We start from the raw sequence: 17,165 nt of genomic DNA, 5'->3' as shown, positions 1-17,165 counted from the left end.
AAGTATATTCAAATAGAAAACTATTATTTTAAGTTGTAATAATATTTCACAATATTACAGTTTTTTCTGTATTTTTGATCAAATAAATGCAGGCTTGATAAGCAGAATAAACTTCTTTCAAAAACTTTAAAAATAGTAATGTTTCTAAATTTTTGGTCTGTAGTGTATATAATAATGTATACTCAGAAAAAAACAGTAACAGCTTGTCACTTTAGTACCCAAGGTGTTTATATTAGTACCCAAATGGTACCTAACAGTACTTTTTGAAAAGGTAAACCTGCCTCAGTGACAGCTTGTACCTTTTTTCTGAGATTGTATGTATAAAATACCCTTATATATATATATATATATATGCATAGAGAGAGAGAGAGAGAAAGAGAGATAGAGATAGAGAGAGAGAGAGCTAATATATAGATAATCCTCTTGTTCAAGTATAATCTTCCTGTTCAGTAAAAATCCAGATAATGAGCTTGACTTGACTATCCAGTGATGATAAACAGATGTTTAGCAAATACATCTATCTATCTGTCCCCACATATAGTTCCACTTTATGAGTGCCACCCATGTACAGAGATAGATTGTAAATTAAATATACAGTACAGACCAAAAGTGAAAGTGAAGTGACATTCAGCCAAGTATGGTGACCCATACTCAGAATTTGTGCTCTGCATTTAACCCATCCGAAATGCACACACACAGAGCAGTGAACACACACACACACACACACACACACAGTGAGCACACACCCGGAGCAGTGGGCAGCCATTTAAGCTGCAGCGCCCGGGGAGCAGTTGGGGGTTCGATGCCTTGCTCAAGGGCACCTAAGTCGTGGTATTGAAGGTGGAGAGAGAGCTGTACATGCACTCCCCCCACCCACAATTCCGTCCGGCCCAAGACTAGAACCCACAACCCTTCGATTGGGAGTCCAACCCTCTAACCATTAGGCCACGACTTCCCCCAACCCACGACTTCCCGGGGTTTGGAGTTTGGAGACACCTTCTCATTCAAAGAGTTTTCTTTATTATCATTATTGTAGAATCAAACTGAAGGCATCAAAACTATGAATTAACACATGTGGAATTATATACATAACAAAAAAGTGTGAAACAACTGTAAATATGTCATATTCTAGGTTCTTCAAAGTAGCCACCTTTTGCTTTGATTACTGCTTTGCACACTCTTGGCATTCTCTTGATGAGCTTCAAGAGGTAGTCACCTGAAATGGTCTTCCAACAGTCTTGAAGGAGTTCCCCGTGAGATGCTTAGCACTTGTTGGCCCTTTAGCCTTCTGTCTGCGGTCCAGCTCACCCCTAAACCATCTCGATTGGGTTCAGGTCCGGTGACTGTGGAGGCCAGGTCATCTGGTGCAGCACCCCATCACTCTCCTTCTTGGTCAAATAGCCCTTGATGCCTTCAGTGTGACTCTACATTTTGTCATACTCATGAAAATAAAGGAAACTCTTTGAATGGGAAGGTGTGTCCAAACTTTTGGTCTGTACTGTATATAAATGTCCAGGAATTTCAGATTTGGTCAAATCTGTGATAACCTGACACCTGAATTCCTGTTCTTTTCTTTTCTTTTCGGTATGGGTCACATCCAGTGATCAACATCTTTGTTTGATATCTGTGTTTATGTTGTATTCACTGCCATTACTTTGCCCTACAGATGACCATAAATCGAATTAAAGAGCATGAAATGTCATGTGACTGAATCAGATCAGCTATATCACGGATGGAAACTTTAATAAGAAATGTTTGCCATTTTGTGAAGTTTGTGGTATGTCTATTTAATCAAGAAATCATTTATCCATGTATTGTTATGACACTGTTATCAAAACACATGGACACATAAAGTGCATTTTCAGGTCCATAAATACCATCAGTCTAGACACACAACAGAGACAGATGAAAGAAGCACATTTCATTCATGCCTGCTGAGAAACACATTAATGGTGTTCCTTTCCTGCCTGCTCCAGACATTTTACAAGTGCTTTTTAATTTTAGGGGAAAAAACAGTAGTTTCGTATCCAGTGAGTCACAAATGAATTGATTTAGAATCAGACAGAACCGAATAACACTATGACACCTCACTCATAAAGTTACTGCGTTCAGGCTCAAGATCTAACTCAATAGATGTTTGTTTATATATATATATATATATATATATATGAAGAGTTCAGATGCAAAAGCCTCTAAGTGCCATCTGAAATTTTCAAGCCATTGGCAAGCCATTCAGGAAATAATTATATTTAAAATATGAAGTCTGAATATTTAGAATGAAAGTCTGAATATTTAAAACAAATGTCTGAATATATAATGAAAGTTTGAATATATAGAATGAAAGTCTGAATATATAAAACAAATGTCTGAATATATGGAATTAAAGTCTGAATATATGGAATGAAAGTCTGAATATATGGAATGAAAGTCTGAATATATAAAACAAATGTCTGAATATATGGAATTAAAGTCTGAATATATGGAATGAAAGTCTGAATATATAAAACAAATGTCTGAATATATGGAATGAAAGTCTGAATATATAGAATGAAAGTCTGAATATATAAATGAATGTCTGAAAATCATTGCAAAAGCAAAAGCAATGACAGAGTCCGCATGAAATTTAGTAGCAGCAATTTTAAGCAACAATCGTGTAATTAACACCCTGGCGAATGCGTGTACGGACCAAAATACTGGCAACCGTACTCAACATTGTTCTACTGATGAAGAAATGTATTCATTCTATATATATTCATACATTCGTTTTATATATTCAAACTTTCATTCCATATATTTAGACTTTCATTCTATATATATTCAGACTTTCATTCTATATATATTCATACATTCGTTTTATATATTCAGACTTTCATTCTACATATTCCAACTTCATATTATAGATATAATTATTTCCTGAACGACTTGCCATAATATGTATATATATATATATATATATATATATATATATATATATATATATATATATATATATATATATATATATATATATATATATAAACAATGTCACATTAAATAATTAGTATTCATATATTAGTTTATTTAGTAAAAGTTTTGTAATTAAACAAATGTATTTAATTAAATAAACTGAAATAATATCTGTTTTTATATCCTACTTTAAAATGAAGAAAGATTCTAGTGTGCAAAAAAAGTTAAATATATAAATAACTGTCATCTATATGTTAAGCATTTTTTAAATATAATTTATTCCTGTGATGCAAAGCTGAATTCCAGTCACGTGATCCTCCAGAAATCCTTCTAGTATAATGATTCGATGCTTAAGAAACATTTCTGATTGTCATTGTAGAAAACAGTATTTTTGTGGAAACCATGACACATTTTCCCCCAGCTTCCCTTATGAAGAGAAAGTTCAAAATGATAGTTTGAAGAAGAAATCTCTTGTAACAATGCAAATGTTTACTGTCACTTTTTTAATGCACTGTTGCTGAGTAGAAGTATGAATTCATTTATTTTAAAAAACTTACCTTACTTTTGAATATACAAAATAACCCTTAAATTAAATATACTGAATATGTACAGTTTTTCTTGTTTAATTTTCATGTTTTTTATATACATTAAAAATATAAGATTATATATATATATATATATATATATATATGTGTGTGTGTGTGTGTGTGTGTGTGTGTGTGTGTGAATGTAAATATTTGTGACTAAGTAAGGTGAATCTGAATTTTATTTTACAGCTCAAATGCAGGTAGAAATTGCATATGTAGATTTTTTCAAAATAAGGCAACAACAAAACATTCTTTATTTAAATTTCTTTTATTTTTTTTTCACAGAATTCTAAATTGCTGGTGACTGTTTATACAGTTTTGCTTTCAATTAAATATTTTCACATTTAGTTTCTGCAGTTATCACAGACGGTAAAATCTATGTACAAAATAAAGGTTTACAGTACTCTTACAATTTACTTAAGCGGTGTCTCTTTCTTTGAAAATAGCAATAAAATCTTTTGTGTGTTTGTCTTTCACATTGTGCTTGGTACAAAATAAGAACTTCTTCTTGTTATGATGGGGCTAAGTGTGCGCTGGGGATATTTACACGCAGGAAGACTTGTGTCATGTGATTTGATGCGGCGCCTCCAGCATCTCCATGAGGAAAGTGTCTATAGGTGTGTCTCCGATGAGTTTGAAGAAGAACAGATGCTCCAGGCACTTCAGTCCTATGGAGCGCAGAGCGGGCAGACGGAGGAGCAGCTTGGCAAACCTGAGTGACAAGAGAAAAAAACACTCAGACTGCAACGCTATACCTGCATGACCTACATCTGTATCTGTTCACACTAATAACAAGCCGATGTCTGTCATGAAATAAAGAAGAGCAGGAGTGCTGGGGCATCAATAAAACATCATGATGGCAGTCAGAGCGGGAACTACCTGCCGGGCTGATCAGGGTAATTGTGTTTGGTGTAGGCCTCCAGTGAAGCGTACACTTTTTCCCGTAATGCCTCAACCTCTGATGGGTTTGACAATCCTTTTGCATCTATAACAGGGACAGTGACACGAAACATAAGAACACATGCATTTCATCGTCAACCCTTGTAACTGAATGCTGTTGTCTGAACAGGAAATTCTCATTACTTGCATTTTCTTTACATGACAATTGTCCACTGTTAAAAAAACTGTTCAAGTTACAACAAACCTCAAAAGTTATAATTTAAAGGCATAGTTCAATAGTTCACTTTCTTTTATATGTGGAACAAAAAAAAATATATTTATAACCTTCATGTAGGTTGGGAATGACATGAGGGAACAATTATGACAAAATTTGAATTTTTTTGGTGTAGTATCCTGACAAGCTGTTGTTAAAAGTAAATAAAAAAACAGTGCCCTTCGAAGACAAAATATCCTATATAATAATGAATAATAATAGATACAATTTAATGTAATACAGTATATTTAATAATCAATATAATACATGCAACAATAAAATATGTAACATTACATATTTTAATTATTATTATTATTATTAATAAATACTTACATATTGCTTATAAAATTATAATGTCCCATACATTTCGTAATAATATATATATATATATATATATATATATATATATATATATATATATATATTCAGTTATTAATCACAATTCCTAAATGTAACACTTTAAATCAACAACTTAATCTATTAATTATACGAATTGAATGTCAGATTATTTTTTTTGGCACATCTGTCTGATTAGATTTACTGATTGGTATGAGTTGATGTTGGACAGGACAGGTCTTTACCTGGGTTAAAGAGGACGATAGCTCTTAGACAGCCCAGCTCCGTCTTGTCCATCTGCATGTCCTTCATCTTAGACACCAGCTCTGTTAATACCCTGCAAACATTATCATGTATTTAGACTGGATTTACAAAGATCCAATAATATAAGGGGGGAAAAAATCAATCAAAGCAAACCTAAAATCCTAAAAATAGATTAGATAATGTTATTTGGAAATTCAGAGGGATCAATGAATTGTAAAGCAGTACATACGACACATACAGTCATGTTATCATGAAATATTGCATGTATAAGATGGTTTGGTCTTTTTGTTACAACTTGCATTCGCACATTTTAAGCGTGGCTTAGGTATCAATATCATGCCTGTGTCCCTAGGGAGGGTTTGAGATGCAGTGACCTGACCTGTCAAATATAGAGCCGACCCCTGCGGTGTGAGCGCTGCTGCGATGGACGTGCAGGCCGGTGGCCAAGAGGATCCCATCCTTAACCGTCACAGAACGATGTGAGAATGAAGCGATGAGCAGCTCGTTCCAACCTAAACACACACACACTGACAGTGAGACAGGCATTCTACACACACCTTTAACATCTGAATAGAGGGATCCTGACCTGCTCGCAGCAGGATGACCTGGTCATCCAGAGGAAGGTCCGAGAAGTGCGGGATTCTCTTAGCCCACTCAACAAGAGTAAAGAGCTGCTTGTCTGCAGCCTGGCAGATGTTGGTCACTGGGTCATTCCTCTGAGAATCAGAAATATTTACACATATATTTACACATGAAAGGACTGCACGTAGGAAAGATTTTGATCAAAAGTGTATTAAGTACAAGCACGTGCATTGTATGCACATTATTTACATTTGTAATATTTTGTTTGCTGATCAATATAACTAGACATAACATTGCTTCTTACAAAACTTTACAAGGTGTCTCACCGAGTTGCCTGTGCTGGACTCCATGTAAGCCTCAGTCTTGGGTTCCACTGCAAGTTCAGCGTCCAGAATCTTCTCCACTGGCATTTCTTCATTAAAGCTGCTACTAGACTCCACCTCATTATCACTCTTTTCCCGACCCCGCTGCCTCTCTTCCTGCACCGCTGCACAAATGGAACATTTCTATAACTTCAGGAAATGAAGTCCACAAACATGCCTCTCTTGCATTTGAGTCCCTCACCTTCTCTCTTCATGCCCATGGCCAGACACTTCTGATAGCGGCAGTACTGGCAGCGGTTACGCTGGCGTTTGTCAATCTGGCAGTCTTTACAGTCTCGACACGTGTACGAGAGATCTTTCCGGATAGTTCTCTTGAAGAAGCCCTTGCATCCTTCACAGCTGTAAACACCATAGTGTTTCCCTATAGGCAGACAAAGGTAACGTACCTTACATTATCATTATCATGTCTTTAAAGTGATAGTTCACCCCCAAATCACCTTACCTTCACATTGTTCCAAATCTCTCTGGCTAATCTCTCTTCTGGAAAATGAAAGAAGATATTACATAGAATATCTGTAACCAAACAGTTTCAGGTCCCACTGAATTCCACAGTATGGACAAATAATACAATGGGAGTTAATAGAAGCCAAAATTGTTTGGTTACAAGCATTCATCAAAATATTTTCTTTCAGGTTCCACAGAAGAAAGACATTCATAAAAGTTTGGGGGGAGGGAATGATGACAGATTTTTTATTTTTGGGTGAACTCTCCCAGTCAGGATCGAGTCAAAGAGAGAATCGGTACAATGGTGCACATGTGCTGTATGAGGGTACGTACCCGAGGATCGGTCTCCACAGATGGCACAGATGTGTTTGGAGAGGGACCCCGGGCTGCTGCAGGGGTAACTCCCCAGTCCCGTCAGCCCTGGAGGAGGTTTAATGTCTTCTGAGCTGCTAACACTGTTCATAGGGTTCATCTGTGAGGAAGGAGAGGGAAAAGAACAACAAAGTAAGCTTGTGTCTGTGTGTGGCTTGCCACTTTCTGTGGCTATGAGCCTTATTAGACGTGTAGCATAGAGTCTTCTAGATGTTTACATGGTTGTAATGTGAAATATGAAAACTATGGAATATATCATATATATCAGTATACATATCAGTGCTACGATAAATAAAAGTAATTAATTACAATGAATGTATCAGCTTAGGGTAAATTAAATGTGTCTTCACCAGTAGATGTCAGCAAACAGTCACACTTGACACGGCAAGTTTTAGGAAATGAGATCATGTTCAAGTACAGGTCCGGTGGCTTTTATAGAATTAACCACACATGCTCAGAGAAAGATAGAAAGGTCAGGGAATGGAAACTGAAAACAAACCAGCTAAACCCCAGTGGGTCAATAGTCTTTTTAAAAAGCTGATTTTGTTTTTTTTGAGATGCAATGATGAGATATGCATTTTTAATGATGCTGGGAGCTGTGCGATTTTTTATGCATATTTTATAAAATGTTGTCTTCCCCCAAACTTTGCAAAAAAGCTGTATCAAACACTATACACAACAACAAACCAGCTCCTGCTGCATAAATGCTGTATAATTAATGCATTTTTGACAATTCAACAGGCTTGTGACTTTATTTGAATAGATTGGACAGAATAGAGTCAGACCTCAATGTGAACTTGCTATCTCTTGTCAAATAAGTGTGTTTAATTGTACGGAATGTGCGCTTGTAGTGTATATTTCAAAAAAATATTGCAGATACTCCATATAACTTAAGTGTTTTGAGACACGTTTTGAGTGAACATTTCCAAAATGTTCCAAAAATTATCAACTTGTCCTCCAACCAACATGCTTGTCATTTGTCCAAATCCCTGAAATACGACCCATCAGAGCGTATACTACAATTGCGCCCCTATCGGCAAAAGGTCGTTTTCATATGAATGTTTTGTACTCTGATTTGCGTTTCGTGTAGCTCAGTTGGTAGATTATTGGGTTATACCTTGATATGCAATCATGCTATCATGGGTTAGATCCCAGAGAACGGATGTGCACATAAAATTTATATGCTCAATAAATCATAAATTAGCATGATTTCTGAGATGGTTAGGTTTAGGGGTGGGATTAGGTCCGTTCATTCGAACGAATAAGCCACCTAGTAAAATATGTATGAATTACTGTGAGATTGGTGTAAAAAGTCCACACATTACGTTTAAATAAACGTGCGTTTTGATTGGTAATGACGTTATACGATGCAACGCGATACTGTCATTATTTTTACGCCCGCTAGAGGCCTCTTTAAAACGTAAATATAGGTCGTAATAAGGTGCTTGCACAAACAACCTATATGGTCGTTTTTTGTTGGAGGACAGGCTTCACATTATATATATATATATATATATATATATATATATATATATATATATATATATATATATATATATATATATATATATATATATATATATATATATATATATATATATATATATATATATATATATATATATATATTCATACATATTTTATATATAAAATTACAAATTTGTAATTTAAAATATATTTAAATACATCCCATATATTTTAGTTTATCATAAATGCTTGTCAGTACGTTTAGCAGACCAATTGATCCATATACTTCAAGATAAAAGTAATATAGTAGCAATTACTAAATTACATATACTTAAGTCCTATTTAAGTGGGTCAAAACCATGCTAAAACTCAGCTTACTTAATTGAATCTAAAATGGTAAACTATAATACATTTACTGTGTTTCTTTTTATAATGTATGGTTAATAAGACTATGAACATGCATTAAGAAAGTACATTTCGATTTCATGTCGACTTAAACAGGCAGAAATTTTAATTTTGAAGCTTTCAAACAGTAAAGGCAAAAAATGCACACATGCATTCGCACTAACACAAACATGTTCATTTTGTGAGAGCGCTATCCTGAAACGGTGAGCCGTTCAGTGATGCAGAAAGATGCTCGGAAGGTGATACACAGCAGCCACCATCACGTTCGCTCCCTTTAATCTGCTGCCTATAGTCTATATATTATTCAGAGCTCTTGGCCCTCGCTCACAAGAAGCGTTCCTCTATAGAGGCATCCCTACTTTCAAGCGAGACATTCACACGTGACGCTATTTACAGCTAATAGTATCGCAGGTTTCCACAGCTTTCTTGAAGTGTTGCATATTGCGCCCACTGTAGCGGAGCCTCAACGCAATGATATCTCTCTCCATGTGAGCCAAGGTTATACTAGGGCTGTCCGTCACGCTACATTAGCTCTTTTTAGGCTAGACTAAACTGAATGGGCTGTTCTCCCTCGGGCTAGAGGGAGGCCCTGCAGAGGAAAGGAGGGATGCATTAAAAGAGCATTCTGCATTTTCTTTGCTGGTTCACTCTTGCAGCTAAAGTTTCTCTGCTCGGAAGCATGGATGTCCCACTATCTCTTCCATGAGATATCACAAATGATACAAAGCAAAGCAAAGAAAAAGGTTGTGCTTATTAAACACCTAGAAGTTCTTCTCATTTAGGGAGGATATGAGAATGGAGAATTTGAACTATATTGATAATAAGCAATTAAATAACTCAAAAATGAAAATTCTGTCATTAATAACTCACACTCATGTTATTCCAAACAAGTAAGAACTTTTTCATCTTTGGAACCTGAATTAAGATATTATTTATGAAATCCGAGAGCTTTCTGATCCTCCATAAACAGCAATGCAACTACCACATTTAAGGCCCAGGAACATAGTAAGGACATCGTTAAAATAGTCCATGTGAAATCAGTGGTTCAGCCTTCATTTTACAAACCTATGAGAACAATAATGACTTTATTCAACAGTTTCTCCTTATATCTTCTGTGTCAACATTTGATGACAGTACCACGATGCATGTGTGTATGTTCCTTTTTGATGAAAAATATTTTAATTTAAGTTCCAAAGTTGAACAAAGGTCTTACTGGTTTGGGACGACATGAGAGTGAGTAATTAATAACAGCGTTTTCATTTTTGGGTGAACTATCCTTTTTAAATATAGCATATATAACATAAATACTACAATGTCTAATAGACCAGTGATTCTCAGCCTTTTTGACTCCAAGGCGCCCGAGTGTCCACAACATTAATCAAAGGCCTACTACAGTCCAAGTTTTGTTATTTAATCTATGAGCACTCCTAGTTTCTAAAGTCGCTACAGTAAATACAATGTTACATAATTATATTTTTTCAGTGTTCCCACTCTTTTTAACCAGCTGAAATGGCTTTGCCACAACAAATAAATGACCAAATCAGCATATTAAAATTATTCCTGAAAGATCATGTGGCATGAAGACTGGAATAACAGCTATTGAAAACTCACAGGAACAAATTACATTTGAAAATATACACAAAAAAGTTTACACATTCTCTGTAATGTACCTGTGGACTGTTGAGCGCTCCATAGCCCATGCTGGAGGTGGTGGGCAAGGAGGCTGAAGGTGAGCCCAGAGAGGAGGAAGTGATGACCGAGTATGGCGACCCTAGACCGTTGATGATGGAGGGGTGATGGTGGGACACCATGGAGCTGAGAGGAGGCTGGGACGGAGGAGAGCTCAGGTGACCGTGTGTTACCTGCAAAGAAGAACCTGAGAACAGAAATAGGGCATTAGTCTGTATCCAACATCAACAACTAAATGCATGCGGAAATTAATAGGAACAGTTTGTACATCTAATAATTTTATATGTTAGAATTCCATTATGGGATTATTATTTTATTTGTATTTTTCAAATGTAACCCTGGACCACAAAACCAGTCATAAGTCACACAAGTATTTTTATAGCAATAGCCAACAATACATTGTATTGTGTCAAAATTATAGATTTTTTTTTAATGCCAAAAATCATTAGGATATTAAGTAAAGATCTTGTTCCGTGGATATATTTTGTAACTGTTCTTACTGTAAATATATCAAAACTTTATATAAGAACTTTATTTGGACAACTTTAAATTTGGTGATTTTTTCAATATTTCAATATTTCGATTTTACTTCAGATTCAGATTCCAGATTTTCCAATAGTTGTATCTCAACAAAATATTGTTTTATCATAAAAAAACCATACATCAATGGTTATTGATTCAGCTCTTAGATGATGTATAAAAAAATATATAAAAAATAATTGACCCTAATGACTCTCGTTTTGTGGTCCAGGGTCACAAATGTTAATATTAAAAATATAAATATTAATCATTAAATAATCATTAACAATTTAAACATGAATCCACGGTTGACTAGTGAATGTTTCATAAATATCTTCTACTATATAAATACAGATAATGTACTGTGACAGTTTGACATTTTCATTCTAGAAAAGCTGCGAGACATCTGGAGGCCCTGTCAATGAGGGCAGTAATGGTTGGTGGCATTTGCACAGTTACGGGGTCAAATACGAGATTAGCAGTGACTGCGAGCATTCATGGATCATCACACATCAACTTTCAGGTCTCTCATTTATAGGTCTAAAATGTACACATGCTCAGTATTTATTATATATAAATTAATATGCATATCTGCATCATATCGGTTCAGTGTCAGCATTGGTCATTGAAAAACCTGATTGATCGACCATTAGACACAACACCCTTCTTTTTGAGGGAGTTTAAAAAGCTATCAAAATGCACAAACTCAGTCCAAGGTCATTCAGATCATCCCAATAAACCATTTACACTCACTCTCAGTGTATATTAAAGGCATGAGAGAGTGACGGCTTTCCCAGTGTCTTTGTTGTGATGCCTCCTGTTCCTCACACTGAGATGGCTCTGTCACTGTGACATGCCCTGTAACGCCCTGGATGACCAGTGGGAACAGTGTAAAAGCTCTCCTCAGCACCCACACTTCCTCAAGTGTGTTAGGGGAGAGTGGTCTCTGTGCCCTGGCTAGATTCTTGTGCTGTTAATGACCTCTGAATGGCACATTCTGATCAGGGGGAACATCTATCCTTGGCAAGCCTGGGTGTGCATGTTCAAAGCCAGAGTTCTGGCTCTTTCTTTCAGTCGTGCTGAGGATCCTCAAAACACAATCAGAAGAGTCTGTGCTAGTGTTATGAAACAGCTTTTTATGATTAGCCATTTTTTTGTCTCATACAATTGTTAGAAAGCATTTTTTTTTTTTACAATACCTTTCATAAAAGCTTCACAGATCATTAATAGAAACAAATGGTTATATGATATATACTGTAGATGCAGTTCAACTGTTTGTTCAGCAAGGATGTTTGAAATTAATCAAAAGTCAGTAAAGACTTTTACATTTTACAAAAGATTTCCATTTTAAAGAAATGCCAGAAAACAAATATTAATCAGCACTCAACTGTTTTCAAAACTGATACAAAAGAATGTTTCTGGAGCATCAAGTCATCATATTAGAATGATTACAGAAGTGTCATGTGACACTGAAGACTGGAGGAAGGGCTGCTTTAAATAATAATGTGTCATAATATTACTCTTTTACTGTACTTTTGGGAAAAAATAGATGCAGCCTTGGTTTCTTAAAAAATAAAAACCTCACAAAACCCAAACAGTAGGTTTACAGTAATATACTGTATATTCAGTTACACCCTACATGAAAGATGGCAGTATCCAAAATCCTTGTCCTTGTGGAGACATTTTTGGTACCAATGAGGAAAACATCTTATAAATAAAATGTATTTTAAGGGTAAAAATACAGTGTGAAAGCAACGTTATAAAGAAACATGCCATAAACATTATGGAATGTCCTCATAAAACATGGAAACCCAACATGTGTGTGTGTGTGTGTGTCTGTGTGTGTGTGTGTGTGAGAGAGAGAGAGAGAGAGAGAGAATTCTATGCTCATGTACTCAAATAACAGATCCGTGAGCACATGTTCTCATGGAATTAGCATCTTAAGGGGGATGAATCGGAGTAATCATTTATTGATTATTCAGCAAATCTCTATGACAGAATGATAAGCTATAATTTGCTTTCTAGTGGAGATTATGGAAAATCAATACAGTCACTCAATCATCCAAATATTCAAATCGCTTGCACAGCACAGAACACCATATGGCTGCATTTAAAGCCACATGTGACTGTCATTAATGGCTATTCTAAATGCTTCAGTAGGATTGTGATGTACAATTGTAGTGTATTGTTACCACAATTAAACCAAGTGTGGCTTTATCATGAAGTGTTCATATGTTGTGTTTAGTAGCCCTGTAGGTCACCTAGATCATTTTAAGGAGCCATAAGAAATTGAGTGAATCTAAAAAGACTAACCAAGACTTATTGAAAGTGCTTATCATGAAAATACAACTGAAACGAGGCAAGTGAAAAATAAGATGAAAACTAGGCTGAAATTCTGGTTAGTTAAAAAAAAATCCATGGAAACAAACCCTGAGATGACTTCATTTTAACCCAAACACCTTGACTTCTAGCTTGAAAAGAAAACCTTGTCTCAAGGACAGAGAACATTGTGTTTTATAAGCATTAAATAAGACATTAATTAAAAACCATGAAGAAAAGGAGTACATACAATTTATATATATATATAAATTGTATGTACTCCTTGCCTTGGACATATATACAGCATTTCATTTTCAGGATAATATATATACTGGATCCTGAAGTATCTGTTCTAATGCTGAATAAAGGGGTGAGGCTGGATGGGACAATCCCCCTGGGGATGTGTGGTGGACTGACGCTGGATTACCTTCTCAGATTAAAGAGATTATCATCCCGTGGCTTTATTGATGCACGCCCAAAATCTGATCAAGTTTAGTCCTAAATGTCAGAGAAGGAATGTGTTCTGATTTGGCTTTGTGGTAGTGTTTAATAAAACATCTTGAACAATGGTCCATCAATCACTATTTCAGATACAAAAAAATATATATATAATAATAAATGCTATTTTTTTTTTTTTATTTATCAGATTTTTCAGTATAAAGTAAAAATACAGAGAACGATATAAATGAGTAAGTAGAAGCTCTTGAAATATATTTCTATCTAGGAATGACCTTGGAGCATGAGTGACACAACCAGGAGCATGGGGTGAGCGATCTGGAACATGGATTTTCTCTGAGACTGTCCTTGGGAGAGACCGTCATAACTGGGGCAGAAAAATTGTCAATTAGATTAGCAAGCTGAATAACAACCAGGCCGTTTTGAAGGTGCTCGCCATTGCTTTTTTAGGACTGAATGTTATCTAATGGATCAGGCATTCTGTGCTCCAGTGTTTTGTGTATAGAATAGCTACAGACTATGTTAAATGCAAACTAATGTATACTGATCCCAATCGCAATAGATTTTATCAATGGTGAAGGATTCTCTCAACAGAAATGATGCTGAAACAAACCCCACTCGCACTGTGTTATAGGTAAAATGCAATAAAATATTGAATCGTTACATACTTTTTCAACACCAAACACACACAGATGAGGGGTCAGTCTTAGAAATGGTTGTTAGGTTTTTTTCTCAGCATGAGAAGGGCAACACTTGCATTTAGTTGCAACAGTGAAGGTGGAATAGGATACGGCAGATTTATCTAATGAGACCACCTCAAGCACAAGGAAGAGGGTCTTTAAACACCCAAGACACAACACTGGCCTTGTGTTTGTTCATCATGCACTCTATTCACTGACTACTGGAACATGAGCTGAACGCACAGCTACAACAATGCTGAAGGGCCTTTCTCTTTCAGTATACACAAAATCATGAGTCATCAGATGTATGTATACGATGCTTTGTCCATTCCAAATTTTGGAGATAATTTAGAGAAATTATATGAAGCTGTAGTCCTCTTGGCTTGCATGCACTTCTTTAATGATAATTTTCTTATGCATATTATTGCATATTCATTCTAATGGTGTATTGTGTCCCTCATATATGTGTAAAACTGCTTGTTTTCTTAAAAAAAATAAAAATAAAAATAAGACTAGCTTCTCTATTCTATTTTCTTTTATTTATTATACTTGTTGTAGCACTTGCATATTGCTCTTTTGTTGATTTTGAAGCTAATATTATCATGAACATAATATAAAACCACAGTATATAATAAACCATTAATAAATTATACATTTATACATGTACATAATAAAAAATGTTATGAATTTTTTTTATTTTTTACTATGACCCAGTTGAGGCCGTGAGTTCGAAAATGCTCTGTGCGTGAAATGACAAGCGTAAAACGCAAATTACGCAGCTCGAGGCAGGGACTGGCATTATTAGAGCGCGTGCAACTAGGTGAGTGCCTGATAAAATCTTAAAATAGATTTAATATTTCACAATTTGTCTCGGAATAACAATAGCATCTGGGGTGAGATTAATAAACACAACAAGTAGGGTGTTAATGAAGGCAACAAAATGACTTCAGGCTAGATGTTATGTGCTGTGACAAGCATCAGCTCAGGCCCTTAGCTTGTGAGAAAGATATGTTCACGTCAGAGACCTGAATTAAATACAGTAAGGTTTAGCTGACAGTTAATTTCAGTTCAATACACTCGGAATAAGTAATTTTTACAATAGCTGGACGACAAATAAATTGTTATACTATATTATTTTTTTTATTTTAAACCTGTCACTCGTGGTGGTTAAACTACACGCCACAAACACAACGTGTAACGTTACTTAATGCTTAATGAACCTGGATTAAGTTAAAGAAGAAAACGGAGCATCCTGGTGAACTATTAGACCTATCCAACAGCCTTTCCTCGCAAATTTCCTCTTAGTTTGATGCATGAGCCAAAATGTAGACGTTTATAAGTCTCGCTGGTTGGAAAGAAAATAAATAAACATTTTCCAGATGTAGTTAAAAATCAGTTCTGATCCTCAATAGTCGTCGTGAATGGCTGATCCAGTTCGCGACAGCTTTGGGTTATTTCATACACCTTCTAAAGAGTCAAAACTGTTGCTAAATAAACAAATAAATAACCCACGACACACTGCTGTCCAGATACCAAATGAGAGTCATTAATAACTACTCGACAGCAAACAGTTTAACGAGAGGCGCTCTGGAAAGCTATAAATTGCATAACCGCAATTAAAGTGCCAACCCCTGACCCTGACTGAGAGGCACAATCTTTATCACCTGATTTTTAACATTGGCACTGGTTCCAAGTCAATACACATGACACGACTACGCCGATAACTCAAGCACGTACGATTTATGAGCATACCGTCCAAAGTCCGTCTGAAGAATCCGTACTTCAGATAACACGCGGCACGGGGGGCACTCAAACATAGAGGCATGGAAAGAAAAGCAGCATGACTTCCGGGAATAAAAAAAGACATAAAACTACGAAACACTTACTAAGATGCAGATATGTGTTGTTATTATCCATGTTTGGACGAATGTGAAAGAGCTGTCCAATTTTCTCGTAAAGTGTCTTGGGTTGTCGTTCTGGACGGCAGCATCTCCCCGCTGCTGTCCGCGAGCTGACTGAGGATTCGCTGCGCACGCTTGGGGCCCCACCGAGGGGGAGGCGAGGGCCAGACCTCTCCCAATGACAGCATCCTGAAGATGTACAATTTGCCAAATTAAACGTACATGCGACATGTTGTTTTTTTCTTATTATTCACAGGAAATTAAAAATACATTTCTTTTTTTTTTTTTTGTAAACTATCATACCATAAGGCAAGCTATTTTTGTAATATGCAATATACAGTAGCTAATGCACAGTGCTCATATACTAGCTAATTTGTCTTTAAATATTTGTTCTTTTTGTTTTTGTTTTTGTATGAATGTTTTAAAAACGTGTTAATATTTCAGATTTTCTAAATAATAATCCTTTTTATTTATTGTATTATACACTATTTAAGTTGTAAATAAGTTAAAGTATGTTTTACAAGAAAATGTTATAACAGGCTTTACACTTCAAATTTCACATTCAGTCTGCTGTTTCTTTGTTATTATTTGTAGTATTTACTAGAATTTTTATTACATTTTTTTAATTGTCACACCAGTTGTTTATTTTTAGTGTCTTTAAC

The 17,165-nt window shown here is 35.6% G+C and overlaps 1 protein-coding gene across 2 annotated transcripts; it reads right to left on the bottom strand.

The window, feature by feature from the left end:
- Positions 1–3,782: 3,782 nt before the first annotated feature.
- Positions 3,783–16,656, bottom strand: rxrga (retinoid x receptor, gamma a). Of its 2 annotated transcripts, none has more exons than XM_052549660.1 (10): positions 16,489–16,656; positions 10,610–10,815; positions 7,029–7,167; positions 6,433–6,612; positions 6,195–6,355; positions 5,873–6,002; positions 5,666–5,798; positions 5,268–5,359; positions 4,413–4,518; positions 3,783–4,245 (listed from the first exon to the last, which is right to left on the bottom strand). In XM_052549660.1, exons 1-10 carry the CDS (start codon positions 16,517–16,519, stop codon positions 4,098–4,100), a joined length of 1,326 nt encoding a protein of 441 aa, XP_052405620.1. In that variant the 5' UTR covers positions 16,520–16,656; the 3' UTR covers positions 3,783–4,097. The 2 variants fall into 2 exon arrangements, with proteins under 2 accessions (XP_052405620.1, XP_052405621.1); XM_052549661.1 differs by having other exon boundaries at positions 5,873–6,003; positions 6,205–6,355.
- Positions 16,657–17,165: the final 509 nt, after the last annotated feature.

The sequence above is a fragment of the Carassius gibelio genome, chromosome B2, assembly GCF_023724105.1.
Source record: "Carassius gibelio isolate Cgi1373 ecotype wild population from Czech Republic chromosome B2, carGib1.2-hapl.c, whole genome shotgun sequence".
NCBI classification, from domain to species: Eukaryota; Metazoa; Chordata; class Actinopteri; order Cypriniformes; family Cyprinidae; genus Carassius; species Carassius gibelio.
This window is presented reverse-complemented; position numbering and strand designations above follow the sequence as displayed.